A 14,840-nucleotide genomic window follows, 5' to 3' on the forward strand; every position below is an offset into this window, starting at 1 on the left:
TCAGAATTGTAAAAATTGGCCGGGTCATTAACGTGCAAACCACCCTTGGGGGTAAAGGGGTTAAGGTTTTAAAAAGAAGTGCTTCTTCTCAGGGCAGGAGGAGAAGCAATCAGACTCTGTGGTATTCTGGCTTCTCTCGTTGCGGTAGCCCCGTGACAGTGCCCCCTTCTACGAGGGACCTCGAGAACCTCAGGACCAGGTTTATTGGAGTGTGCCACATGAAAAGACCTGATCAATCTGGCAGCATAGACGACAGATGCTGGTACCCACGTCCTCTCCTCAGGACCATACTCCCTTCCAGTGTACCAGATACTGAAGTGACTGACGAACTAAACGAGAATCCAAGATCTTTGCTATCTGAAATTCTAAGTTTCCATTGACAATGACAGGAGATGGTGGTAGTGGTGATGGTAAAGAAGATGCAATGTATTTTTTGAAGAGAGATGGATGAAATGCATTATTTATCCTAAAGGTAGGCGGTAAAGCAAGGCGGAATGCTTCGCGATTGACGTTGGCTACGATCTTATAAGGACCACCGATAAACTTGGGACCCAGTTTCCAAGATGGAACTTTCAACTTAATTTTCCTAGAGGACAACCACAGCAAGTCACAGGTCTGAACCAACCGAGCATCTCCAATCAGCCGCACTCTTATATTTGGACCCCGTCTTCCTCAAATTATTAGTAACCCCCTTCCATATGCAAGAAATGGAAGATGAAAAACGTTCCTCCTCCGGTAATCCAGAAGAATGAGCTGAACTGAGAATGAAACCCGTACACCCAGAAAAACAGGGACTTACCAGTAGATTCATGACGATTATTTACCGCATGTTCGACTAACGGTAAATAGGTAACCTAATCCTCCTGATTCTCAGACACAAAACACCTAAGACATGTCTCCAGATTCTGGTTAACCTGCTGAGTATGCCTATTATACTATGGATGAAATGCAGAAGATAATGACAGATGGGTCCCCAGTCGGGTGCAAAATGCCCTGCAAAACTTGGAAACAAACTGCACCCCCGGGTCAGAAACAATATTGGTTAATTTGGTAAAGCTGGCAATGCAATAAAATGAGACATCTTACTGAATCTGTCCATGACCACCAAAATAACCATATTCCCCGCTGACATGAGTAAATCCGAGATAAAATCAACCGACAAGTGAGTCCAATGTCTACTGGGAATCTCCAATGGTTGGAGGTCCCCGAAGGACGAGTATGAGAAGTCTTAAAACGTGCACAGACACTGCAGGTACAATTACTTGTACGATGGACTCCTCGCCAGAGACGGACTACACCTCAACAAACCTGGGAAACACACATTCGCCAGAAGACTCGCTACACTCATCAGGAGGGCGTTAAACTAGAAGAAGAGGGGACGGGAAGAAAAACATTAGACGCGAACAAAGAAGACCCAGGAAAACATACTCAGAAGGGAGGTAAGAACATTTCTAAAACAATCCACAGCGAGGAGATTGGAACAAAACAAAATCCTCTAAACTGCATGCTCGCAAACGCCAGAAGCCTGACAAACAAGATGGAAGAACTAGAAGCAGAAATATCTACAGGTAACTTTGACATAGTGGGAATAACCGAGACATGGTTAGATGAAAGCTATGACTGGGCAGTTAACTTACAGGGTTACAGTCTGTTTAGAAAGGATCGTAAAAATCGGAGAGGAGGAGGGGTTTGTCTCTATGTAAAGTCTTGTCTAAAGTCCACTTTAAGGGAGGATATTAGCGAAGGAAATGAGGATGTCGAGTCCATATGGGTCGAAATTCATGGAGGGAAAAATGGTAACAAAATTCTCATTGGGGTCTGTTACAAACCCCCAAATATAACAGAAACCATGGAAAATCTACTTCTAAAGCAGATAGATGAAGCTGCAACCCATAATGAGGTCCTGGTTATGGGGGACTTTAACTACCCGGATATTAACTGGGAAACAGAAACCTGTGAAACCCATAAAGGCAACAGGTTTCTGCTAATAACCAAGAAAAATTATCTTTCACAATTGGTGCAGAATCCAACCAGAGGAGCAGCACTTTTAGACCTAATACTATCTAATAGACCTGACAGAATAACAAATCTGCAGGTGGTTGGGCATTTAGGAAATAGCGACCACAATATTGTACAGTTTCACCTGTCTTTCACTAGGGGGACTTGTCAGGGAGTCACAAAAACACTGAACTTTAGGAAGGCAAAGTTTGACCAGCTTAGAGATGCCCTTAATCTGGTAGACTGGGACAATATCCTCAGAAATAAGAATACAGATAATAAATGGGAAATGTTTAAGAACATCCTAAATAGGCACTGTAAGCGGTTTATACCTTGTGGGAATAAAAGGACTAGAAATAGGAAAAACCCAATGTGGCTAAACAAAGAAGTAAGACAGGCAATTAACAGTAAAAAGAAAGCATTTGCACTACTAAAGCAGGATGGCACCATTGAAGCTCTAAAAAACTATAGGGAGAAAAATACTTTATCTAAAAAACTAATTAAAGCTGCCAAAAAGGAAACAGAGAAGCACATTGCTAAGGAGAGTAAAACTAATCCCAAACTGTTCTTCAACTATATCAATAGTAAAAGAATAAAAACTGAAAATGTAGGCCCCTTAAAAAATAGCGAGGAAAGAATGGTTGTAGATGACGAGGAAAAAGCTAACATATTAAACACCTTCTTCTCCACGGTATTCACGGTGGAAAATGAAATGCTAGGTGAAATCCCAAGAAACAATGAAAACCCTATATTAAGGGTCACCAATCTAACCCAAGAAGAGGTGCGAAACCGGCTAAATAAGATTAAAATAGATAAATCTCCGGGTCCGGATGGCATACACCCACGAGTACTAAGAGAACTAAGTAATGTAATAGATAAACCATTATTTCTTATTTTTAGGGACTCTATAGCGACGGGGTCTGTTCCCCAGGATTGGCGCATAGCAAATGTGGTGCCAATATTCAAAAAGGGCTCTAAAAGTGAACCTGGAAATTATAGGCCAGTAAGTCTAACCTCTATTGTTGGTAAAATATTTGAAGTGTTTCTGAGGGATGTTATTCTGGATTATCTCAATGAGAATAACTGTTTAACTCCATATCAACATGGGTTTATGAGAAATCGCTCCTGTCAAACCAATCTAATCAGTTTTTATGAAGAGGTAAGCTATAGGCTGGACCACGGTGAGTCATTGGACGTGGTATATCTCGATTTTTCCAAAGCGTTTGATACCGTGCCGCACAAGAGGTTGGTACACAAAATGAGAATGCTTGGTCTGGGGGAAAATGTGTGTAAATGGGTTAGTAACTGGCTTAGTGATAGAAAGCAGAGGGTGGTTATAAATGGTATAGTCTCTAACTGGGTCGCTGTGACCAGTGGGGACCGCAGGGGTCAGTATTGGGACCTGTTCTCTTCAACATATTCATTAATGATCTGGTAGAAGGTTTACACAGTAAAATATCGATATTTGCAGATGATACAAAACTATGTAAAGCAGTTAATACAAGAGAAGATAGTATTCTGCTACAGATGGATCTGGATAAGTTGGAAACTTGGGCTGAAAGGTGGCAGATGAGGTTTAACAATGATAAATGTAAGGTTATACACATGGGAAGAGGGAATCAATATCACCATTACACACTGAACGGGAAACCACTGGGTAAATCTGACAGGGAGAAGGACTTGGGGATCCTAGTTAATGATAAACTTACCTGGAGCAGCCAGTGCCAGGCAGCAGCTGCCAAGGCAAACAGGATCATGGGGTGCATTAAAAGAGGTCTGGATACACATGATGAGAGCATTATACTGCCTCTGTACAAATCCCTAGTTAGAACACACATGGAGTACTGTGTCCAGTTTTGGGCACCGGTGCTCAGGAAGGATATAATGGAACTAGAGAGAGTACAAAGGAGGGCAACAAAATTAATAAAGGGGATGGGAGAACTACAATACCCAGATAGATTAGCGAAATTAGGATTATTTAGTCTAGAAAAAAGACGACTGAGGGGCGATCTAATAACCATGTATAAGTATATAAGGGGACAATACAAATATCTCGCTGAGGATCTGTTTATACCAAGGAAGGTGACGGGCACAAGGGGGCATTCTTTGCGTCTGGAGGAGAGAAGGTTTTTCCACCAACATAGAAGAGGATTCTTTACTGTTAGGGCAGTGAGAATCTGGAATTGCTTGCCTGAGGAGGTGGTGATGGCGAACTCAGTCGAGGGGTTCAAGAGAGGCCTGGATGTCTTCCTGGAGCAGAACAATATTGTATCATACAATTAGGTTCTGTAGAAGGACGTAGATCTGGGGATTTATTATGATGGAATATAGGCTGAACTGGATGGACAAATGTCTTTTTTCGGCCTTACTAACTATGTTACTATGTTACTATGTTACATACTTCCGAACATCCTGATGAGCACCTGGCCAAGAAAAACACGGAGTAAGCAGATCAGCGGTGGCTTTATTACAGGATGTCGGCCAACACTGAAACGTGATGTTCACTAAGAACTCTAAGACAAAGATTAATAGGACGTTTACCAAGTGGACAGGTAGCAGGGGCGTCCCCCTGAGAGTCAACAACCTCTCTTTCCAGATCGGAGCATATAGACGCCATAACCACCCCTTTTTGAAGAATAGGTACTGGTTCACAATTATCTCCACCCCCAGGAAAACAATGGGATAAGGCATATGCCTTAATGTTTTTGTTCCCCGGCCTATATGTGACAAAAAACTTAAACCTGGTAAAGAACAATGCCCATCTTGCCTGTCGAGGGGGTAAGACGTTTCAACAATTCCAAATATACCAGATTCTTATGATCTGTGATTACCATAACTGTGTGAACCGCTCCCTCCCAAAAATGACGCCACTCTTCAAAGGCTCATTTGATTTCCAAGAGTTCCCTGTTACCAATGTCCTAATTTTTCTCAGCAGGAGACAGTTCTTTCAAAAAATAAGCACATGGTTGCCATTTACCAGGAGACGCACCCTGCGACAATCCAGCCCTCACTCCCACCTCAGACGCATCGACCTCAACGATAAAAGGCATCACCGGCTTCTCACAGTGTCCTTCAGGTGTATTGAAAGCTGTTTTCCATTCATCCCCTTATTTAATGCGGATGAGATTATACACCCCCCTGAGATCCAGTATTGAAATCCATTTTGCTCCTACAATCTTATTAAAGAGGTCAGGGATGAAGGGGAGCGGATATGGATCACGGACAGTGATCGCAATGAGTTCACGGAAATCCAGGTAAGGGCGTAAGCCCCTATTTTTTTTGTTTACAAAAAGAACCCCACGACAATAGGGGATGAGCATGGTCTGATATGACCCTCAGCCACACTTTCTGTAATATAGTCCTTCATGGCCTGCCTTTCTGGTCCAGAGATATTATACAGTCTGCTCTTGGGCAGCTTGGCACCAGGGATGAGATTAACGGCGCAGTCATAAGGACGATGAGGAGCGAGTTCTTGGCACCCCTGTTCCGAGAACACGTCCCCAAAATGGGTGTGGACAGGGTATATAGATTGAGGCCACGGACCTGGACGAACCTAGCGTCAATCAAATGAAATCCCATCCCACTGTCCAGAAATGCAGACACGTGCAACTTATTTCCATCCACGTGGATTATGGCTGGCAGGAGAAATTGTGTCCTGCCCATGGAGGTGATGAGGACACCTGTGTTGCTAACCTCCCCGTAACCCGGGCCTCTTAGCTTTCAGGCGCCTGTTTTACTGTGAGGTCGGGAAGGACACGTGCCCACAAAATGGCCCTTTTTTACCACAGTGAAAACACGCTCCCTCTTTGCGCCAAACAACAGACAGTTTTCCATAGTGAGTTGCCGCATCCACCTGCATGGGTTCCTCAGATGACTCAGTCCCAATCTTCCTTGGCCCAGACCTCCCTCATACAGGGGTGTCTCCCTATGTTTCTGGCAAAGAAGGCGATCAACTCGGATTGCCATAGACATGGCTGCCTCAAGGGAGACTGGAGTCTCATACAGGGCTAAAGCATCCTTCACCCTTACTGTGAGCCCCTCACAGAACTGACTACGGAGTGCGGGGCCATTCCACTTAGTGTCCGTGGCCCTGTAAGGGGGTGGCAGAGTCCGTCATGTGCCTCCCCCTCTTTGAACAGTATTCACATTAAATATGTCCAGTTCCATAGTGTTTATGACTGTTAATATATTAATGTACTGTTACTGTAATGTGTATGTGCTTGACATGTGTTGTGTATAGGATCAGGGATAGAATAGAATAGAAGGTAGCAGTGGCATAGAATAGTGGGGCACCATAGAGATGGGGAATGAGAGAGTCAGGATAAGTATAATTAGCATACGGGTTTTCTCAAAGGCTGGAGGACTTACAGATGGGCGTAGTGCAGAGCAGTTGGATATAGTGGGGAGACTTCCTGGTTTGTGAGCAGAGCTCCAGCGGGCAGCGGCCATGCCCAAGGCAAGGTGAAGTAAAGCAGCAATGAGCGAGGCAGAGATTGCCAGGACGGAACAGGGGTTGTCCAGCGAGGCAGAGATTGCCAGGACGGGACAGGGATTGTCCAGCGAGGCAGAGATTGCCAGGACGGGACAGGGATTGTCCAGCGAGGCAGTGATTGCCAGGACGGGACAGGGATTGTCCAGCGAGGCAGAGATTGCCAGGACGGGACAGGGATTGTCCAGCGAGGCAGAGATTGCCAGGACGGGACAGGGATTCTCCAGCGAGGCAGAGATTGCCAGGACAGGGATTGTCCAGCGAGGCATAGATTGCCAGGACAGGACAGGGATTGTCCAGCGAGGCAGAGATTGCCAAGACAGGACAGTGATTGTCCAGAGAGGCAGAGATTGCCAGGACGGGACAGGGATTGTCCAGCGAGGCAGAGATTGCCAGGACGGGACAGGGATTGTCCAGCGAGGCAGAGATTGCCAGGACGGGACAAGGATTGTCCAGCGAGGCAGAGATTGCTAGGACGGAACAGGGATTGTCCAGCGAGGCAGAGATTGCCAGGACAGGGATTGTCCAGCGAGGCAGAGATTGCCAGGACGGGACAAGGATTGTCCAGCGAGGCAGAGATTGCCAGGACGGAACAGGGGTTGTCCAGCGAGGCAGAGATTGCCAGGACAGGGATTGTCCAGCGAGGCAGAGATTGCCAGGACGGGACAAGGATTTGTCCAGCGAGGCAGAGATTGCCAGGACGGGACAGCAATTGTCCAGCGAGGCAGAGATTGCCAGGACGGGACAAAGATTGTCCAGCGAGGCAGAGATTGCCAGGACGGGACAGGGATTGTCCAGCTAGGTTGCCAGGAAAAGCAGAGATTGCCCCAGGGAAAGCCCCAGGAATGTCACTGTGTACGCAAAGTTGAACTGTTAAGAATGGACATAGAGTCTGAAGTTGTTTGTGAGACCTGTGGATCTGGAGCCAAAATGACCGAAGCAGAGGGGACTGTATGTTTTATTTTTGTGAAGTTCTCTACATTGAATATGAGCGACAATACATATAAATGACACAATCTGTTTATTATGGAGCCGACCGTTCCTGGGTTTCATTATGGGGAATTCATGAAGGCTTCACATAAGGATACTTGTGGGGTAAGTGTTTCCTGAGAATGGGGGCAGGGTCCATGTTTGAGAGGAGTGAATTCCAGTTTACTGAAAGATTCCCAGATCGTCAGGCATATTCTGCCAAAAATCTCATGTGGAATTGTGTGATCTTCTGAAGAATAGATCTCAATTCATCGATTGGATGGAGAAGAGTGATCCTAAAAGACAAGACGGAAGAGAATAATCCTACAAGACGAGATGGAATAGAGTGACACTAGATGATGAGAATGAGGAGAACAACTAAAATAAAAGATGAGACAGGGGGAACCATCCCACAGGACGAGACAATGAAGTGATCCCAAAAGTCGAGATGGAGTGGAGCGATCCTACAGAACAAGGTGGAAGAGAGTGATCCTTTAAGGTGAGACAGAAAGGAGCGGCCCTTGAGGATGAGAGTGAGAGCAGAATCCTAATTTGTGGTCTTGGGTATTAGATGCATTCTCAGTGGGAGATGATGGCGCACCTGATGTGGTAAGTCCCCGCTATCTGACCAAAGCTGTTACCAGAGGACAGCACGATTCCCGTGTCCTCCAGGAGAAGATGGCAGAAGAAGTCATCAGGTTCCTGGCCACGGTCCTATAAAAATGGTGCAAGAAAGAGGAGATGTCATAGTGTGCAGGATTGCTGGGACAGCGTGTCTGCAGATTTGTAAGGTGTCCTGGGATGGTGGGCTCCTGTGGTGGCTATCTTGTCATCCACACTATCAGTATTTTCCCTGTCTGACCTCGGTGGTACCTGTGCCAGTTTGATTGCCCTGTCTGGGATCTGAATCCTGGGGAAGGCGTACAGGGCCCCTTGGATAGGGTTACAGTAGATTCCGGGGGTCTGGTTGAGGATCTTTTCTGTGATCTTGGCCTTCTCTGCCAGATTGCGGAGCAGTGTCTCCTTCTCCTGAAAAAGATGGAGGAGAGGAGTCAATGTGTTCTGAGGAAAGGGGTCACTGTTTTCTATGGGTGTTTTGAACAAAAGTTATTGCTGCATTCAACGTATGAAAGAGGGGTCTCCATGTATTATCAGCGTCTGGAAGAGAGCTGAAGTATGATAAGAGGATGCTGCTAGCCTCAGCCTCTTCTGTGGTCGTCCTATCCTGGGAGTTGGCTACTATTCTCACCTTCATAAAGGTCTCATAAGAAGGGTCTCCGCATTGAGGAGGGTCCAGAACTAGCTCCAGCATCAGCGACCCAGTAACTGGGGGTACACTGAACGACTTCAGGATGTACAGAACCTCAAAAACAGCAGGATCAATATTCACAAACTCAATGTATCCAGCCCGGAGCCCGCACCTTATAGAAAGAAACAAGAAGAAAGTGACGTAATCAGGAATGTTCCACACCAGCCGTACATCACCATGCACAATGCCGAGTGGTGTAAGTGGTGTGGATGGAGTGGTGTACAGCCGCCACCACCGGACTCTGGAGGAGATTTGTTCTGTGCAGTGACGGATCGCACTTCTTTATCTGCTTCTGATGGAGGAGTCTGGGTTTGGTGACTCCAGGAGAACATTAACCCCTGACTGCATTGTGCCCCCTCTACAGATGGTGGAAGGGGAGAGTGCTACAGGCTGTTATCAATCGGCGGTCTCGGTCCCTCCACTCCAGTTATGGGAAACCTTAATCTTCCTCACTGACACCCGTCAATCAGCAGCCCCAAACTTCCGTCGCTTACTTTATCTTTTGGACTTAGTGGTCCTCCTCAGCCACACACACAGACGGACATACATTAGACCTTATCTTCACTCGATTCTGCTCCCTATCTAAACTCACGACCACCCCTCTCCCCCTATCTGACCACCATCTACTCACATTCTCATCACTGTCCTCCTCACCTATCACCCATGTCCAGCAGCTAGCGCACCCCAGCAGAAACCTCACACATCTAGACTCTCACATACTCTCTGACTACCATCTACTCACATTCTCATCCCTGTCTTCTTCACCTGTCCTCCATGTCCAGCAGCTAGAACACCCTCGCAGAAACCTCACACATCTAGACACTTACACACTCTCTGACCACCATCTACTCACGTTCTCATACCTGTCCTCATCTGTCACCTATGTTCAGCAGCTAGGCACCCCCACAGAAACCTCACACATCCAGACACATACACTCTCTGACCACCATCTACTCACGTTCTCATACCTGTCCTCATCTGTCACCTATGTCCAGCAGCTAGGCACCCCCGCAGAAACCTCACACATCCAGACACATACACTCTCTGACCACCATCTACTCACGTTCTCATACCTGTCCTCATCTGTCACCTATGTCCAGCAGTTAGGCACCCCCGCAGAAACCTCACACATCCAGACACATACACTCTCTGACCACCATCTACTCACGTTCTCATACCTGTCCTCATCTGTCACCTATGTCCAGCAGTTAGGCACCCCCGCAGAAACCTCACACATCCAGACACATACACTCTCTGACCACCATCTACTCACGTTCTCATACCTGTCCTCATCTGTCACCTATGTCCAGCAGCTAGGCACCCCCGCAGAAACCTCACACATCCAGACACATACACTCTCTGACCACCATCTACTCACGTTCTCATACCTGTCCTCATCTGTCACCTATGTCCAGCAGTTAGGCACCCCCGCAGAAACCTCACACATCCAGACACATACACTCTCTGACCACCATCTACTCACGTTCTCATACCTGTCCTCATCTGTCACCTATGTTCAGCAGCTAGGCACCCCCGCAGAAACCTCACACATCCAGACACATACACTCTCTGACCACCATCTACTCACGTTCTCATACCTGTCCTCATCTGTCACCTATGTCCAGCAGTTAGGCACCCCCGCAGAAACCTCACACATCCAGACACATACACTCTCTGACCACCATCTACTCACGTTCTCATACCTGTCCTCCTCACCTGTCTACCATGTCCAGCAGCTAGCTCACTCCTCCAGAAACCTCACACGTTTAGACACTCACAGTTTGACCACCATCTCTACTCATGCTCTCATCCCCGTCCTCCTCATCTGCCCCCCATGTCCAGCAGCTAGCGCAGAAATCTCACACATCTAGACACTCACACACTCTCTGACCACCTTCTATTCACATTCTCATCCTCTTCATCTGCCCCCCATGTCCAGCAGAAACCTCGTACAACTAGACACACACACTGTCTGACTCTACCGCTGTCTTCCATACCCTTACTCTAAGACACAGACATTGCAATTGCTTTCTAGAATGCCACTCTCGCATCAGTTATTGACACGGTCGCTTCTCTCGTTCACGGCATATGAATCAATAGATAACCCTGGCACAATAACCTTGCAAAAAAGTTTCGGCAAGTGTCCAAGGATGCGGAGCAGCGTTGGAAGAAAATACATTCGCAAGATGATTTAATCAAGCAAGCAAACGCTCAAATTATCCCTCACCTCTGCTAATCAAGCCTACTTCACAACCCTCATATCTTCCTTATCCTACAACCCCAAACAGTTATTCAACACTTTTACCTCCCTCCTCAGCCCACCACTGCCCCCTCCAACCACCCTCATCTCTGCCGAGGACTTTGGCACAAACTTCAAAAATAAGATCGACCAAACAAGGCAACTCTTTATTGTTTGACCACAACCCCTTTGTATACCACACCAATGCCCTAACCCCATATCCTCCTCCAACATCACTGAGGGAGATCTTACTCATCTCTCCAAATCACACCTCACCACTTCTGCACTTGACCCCATCCCACCTCCTCCCCAACCTCACCACAACACTCATCCCATCCCTGACCCATCTCTTCAACCTATCACTAACTTTTGGTATGTTTCCTTCTGCTTTCAAGCATGCCATAATCACGCCTATCCTCAAAAAGCCATCCCGCAACCCAACAGCTATGGCCAGCTATCGCCCCATATCGCTGCTCCCAAACCCACATTTAGTGTCTCCCACTCCCAAACTACCTTCTCATCCCGCCCCCTCTATATTGGGGTCTCTCAAGGCTCTGTCCTAGGATCCCTACTCTTCTCCATCTATACCCTTGGTCTGGTACAATTCATAAAGTCCCATGGCTTTCAGTACCACCTCTATGCTGATGACACTCAGATCTACCTCTCTGGCCCAGACGTCACCTCTCTGCTGTCCAGAATCACAGAGTGTCTATCAGCCATATCCTCCTTCTCCTCTCGGCTCCTCAAGCACAATGTGGACAAATCTGAGCTCATTATCTTTCCTCCTTATCGTGTATCTTCCCTACCTAATCTATTTATCACAATAAATGACATCACACTTCCCAGAACCCAGAAATCCGCTGCCTCGGAGTAACCCTTACTCTGCACTGTCCTTCAAACCGTACATCCAAGCGCTTTCCACCCCCTGTCGCCTCCAGCTCAAAAATATTTCTAGAATCCGTGCATTCCTCAACCTTCACTACTAAAATAATACTGCATGCCCTCATCATCTCCCGCCTCGACTACTACATCCTCCTCTGTGGCTTCCCGCTAACACTCTTGCACCTCTCCAGTCTGTGCCTGACTAATTAGTCTCTATCCTGCCTGCTCCTCCCCTCTGCAAATCTGTTCCCTGGTTCCCAATTTCCCAACGTATCCAGTTCACACTACTAACTCTGACCTACAAAGCCATAAATAACCTTTCTCCTCATACAGTACAGACCAAAAGTTTGGACACACCTTCTCATTTAAAGATTTTTCTGTATTTTCATGACTATAAAAATTGTACATTCACACTGAAGGCATCAAAACTATGAATTAACACATGTGGAATTATAGACTTAACAAAAAAGTGTGAAACGACTGAAATTATGTCTTATATTCCAGGTTCTTCAAAGTAGCCACCTTTTGCTTTGATGACTGCTTTGCACACTCTTGGCATTCTCTTGATGAGCTTCAAGAGGTCGTCACCGGGAATGGTTTTCACTTCACAGGTGTGCCCTGTCAGGTTTAATAAGTGGGATTTCTTGCCTTATAAGTGTTTTGTTGGGACCATCAGTTGTGTTGAGCAGAAATCTGGTGGATACACAGCTGATAGTCCTACCGAATAGACTGTTAGAATTTGTATTATGGCAAGAAAAAGGCAGCTAAGTAAAGAAAAACGAGTGGCCATCATTACTTTAAGAAATGAAAGTCAGTCAGTCCGAAAAATTGAGAAAACTTTGAAAGTGTCCCCAAGTGCAGTGGCAAAAACCATCAAGCGCTACAAAGAAACGGGCTCACATGAGGGCCGCCCCAGGAAAGGAAGACCAAGAGTCACCTCTGCTTCTAAGGATAAGTTTATCCGAGTCACCAGTCTCAGAAATCGCAGGTTAACAGCAGCTCAGATTAGAGACCAGGTCAATGCCACACAGAGTTCTAGCAGCAGACACATCTCTACAACAACTGTTAAGAGGAGACTTTGTGCAGCAGGCCTTCATGGTAAAATAGCTGCTAGGAAACCACTGCTAATGATAGGCAACAAGCAGAAGAGACTTGTTTGGGCTAAAGAACACAAGGAATGGACATTAGACCAGTGGAAATCTGTGCTTTAGTCTCATGAGTCCAAATTTGTGATCTTTGGTTCCAACCACCGTCTTTGTGCGATGCAGAAAAGGTGAACGGATGGACTCTACATGCCTGGTTCCCACCGTGAAGCATGGAGGAGGAGGTGTGATGGTGTGGGGGGGCTTTACTGATGACACTGTTGGGGATTTATTCAAAATTGAAGGCATACTGAACCAGCATGGCTACCACAGCATCTTGCAGCGGCATGCTATTCCATCCGGTTTGCGTTTAGTTGGACCATCGTTTATTTTTCAACAGGACAATGACTCCAAACACCTCCAGGCTGTGTAAGGGCTATTTGACCAAGAAGGAGAGTGATGGGGCTACGCCAGATGACCTGGCCTCCACAGTCACCAGACCTGAACCCAATCGAGATGGTCTGGGGTGAGCTGGACCGCAGAGTGAAGGCAAAAGGGCCAACAAGTGTTAAGCATCTCTGGGAACTCCTTCAAGACTGTTGGAAGACCATTCCCGGTGACTACCTCTTGAAGCTCATCAAGAGAATGCCAAGAGTGTGCAAAGCAGTCATCAAAGCAAAAGGTGGCTACTTTGAAGAACCTAGAATATAACACATAATTTCAGTTGTTTCACACTTTTTTGTTAAGTATATAATTCCACATGTGTTAATTCATAGTTTTGATGCCTTCAGTGTGAATGTACAATTTTTATAGTCATGAAAATACAGAAAAATCTTTAAATGAGAAGGTGTGTCCAAACTTATGGTCTGTACTGTATATCTCCAAACTAATCTCCCGGTATCTTCCCTCTTGTAATCTCCGGTCCTCCCAAGACCTCCGTCTCTCTTCCACTCTTATTCGTCCCTCACCCAATCGCCTCCAAGACTTCTCCCAAATATCCCCCATCCTCTGGAATTCAGTGCCCCAACACATCCGGTTATTCACCACATTCAGATCCTTCAGAAGGAACCTGAAAACCCATGTCTTCAAAAAAGCTTACAACCTGTAATCACCATGCAGCCTCCTCACCACCATCGAGCTACTGCTGCTGCCCCGACTTACTGTCTCCTTCCCCACCATCCTGGAGAATGTGAGCCTGCGGGGGCCAAGTCCTCTGTAACCTTCTCATGAACAGCACCATGAAATCAATGGTGCTCTATAAATACTAATAATAATCTTCAGCACAAGACATTGTGGACAATTGCAGCTTCAACTTTGTGGGAACAGTTAGGGGGGGGGAAACCCTTATCTGTCCCCATGTCTGTGCCCAGTGCGGAAAGTCTATAAAGACATGGAGGGAGACATGGGCAGCCGCACAGAGCTCGGAACCCAATCACCACAGAGATTGTGAGACCGGACCCCCAAGATCAGGGTCTGACCTCACAAATGATCTTCTGGATGAAGGGATAAAAATCCCCACAGACTCCTCCAAAATCTTGTACAAATTACAGAAAAGCGGAGATGTTATATCTGTAGAGGAGCGACTCCATACAAATCCTCGGGGATGGATGTGGGGGGCACATACCTGCCTCCATATTAATGTCTATGGATGTAGATCAGGACAGAGAAGCCCCCAAAGGTGGATGTGGGGGGGGGGGGGGGTGGGGGCATATACTTTTCTCTATATTAATGTCTATGGATGTAGATGGAGCTCTATGGAGCGCTCACTCTGTCTGCAACAAACTTTCCAACATCCATGATCTTTTCATTACTAACAAACTTTCCTTCCTTGCTATCACCAAAACCTGGCTCATCCCCATTGACACAGCCTCT

The 14,840-nt window shown here is 46.5% G+C and overlaps 1 protein-coding gene across 1 annotated transcript in view; it reads right to left on the bottom strand.

The window, feature by feature from the left end:
* Positions 1 to 7,429: 7,429 nt before the first annotated feature.
* LOC138643271 (alanine aminotransferase 2-like) overlaps positions 7,430 to 14,840 on the bottom strand; it is a 61,655-nt gene continuing 54,244 nt past the window's right edge. The window contains exons 9-12 of the mRNA XM_069732190.1: positions 8,706 to 8,877; positions 8,330 to 8,485; positions 8,058 to 8,170; positions 7,430 to 7,752 (exon numbers count right to left, since the gene is read on the bottom strand). Coding sequence (XP_069588291.1) covers positions 7,662 to 7,752; positions 8,058 to 8,170; positions 8,330 to 8,485; positions 8,706 to 8,877 — 532 coding nt within the window. The 3' untranslated portion in view covers positions 7,430 to 7,661. The remainder of the gene's footprint in view (positions 7,753 to 8,057; positions 8,171 to 8,329; positions 8,486 to 8,705; positions 8,878 to 14,840) is intronic.

The sequence above is a fragment of the Ranitomeya imitator genome, chromosome 6 (assembly GCF_032444005.1).
Source record: "Ranitomeya imitator isolate aRanImi1 chromosome 6, aRanImi1.pri, whole genome shotgun sequence".
Lineage (NCBI taxonomy): Eukaryota > Metazoa > Chordata > Amphibia > Anura > Dendrobatidae > Ranitomeya > Ranitomeya imitator.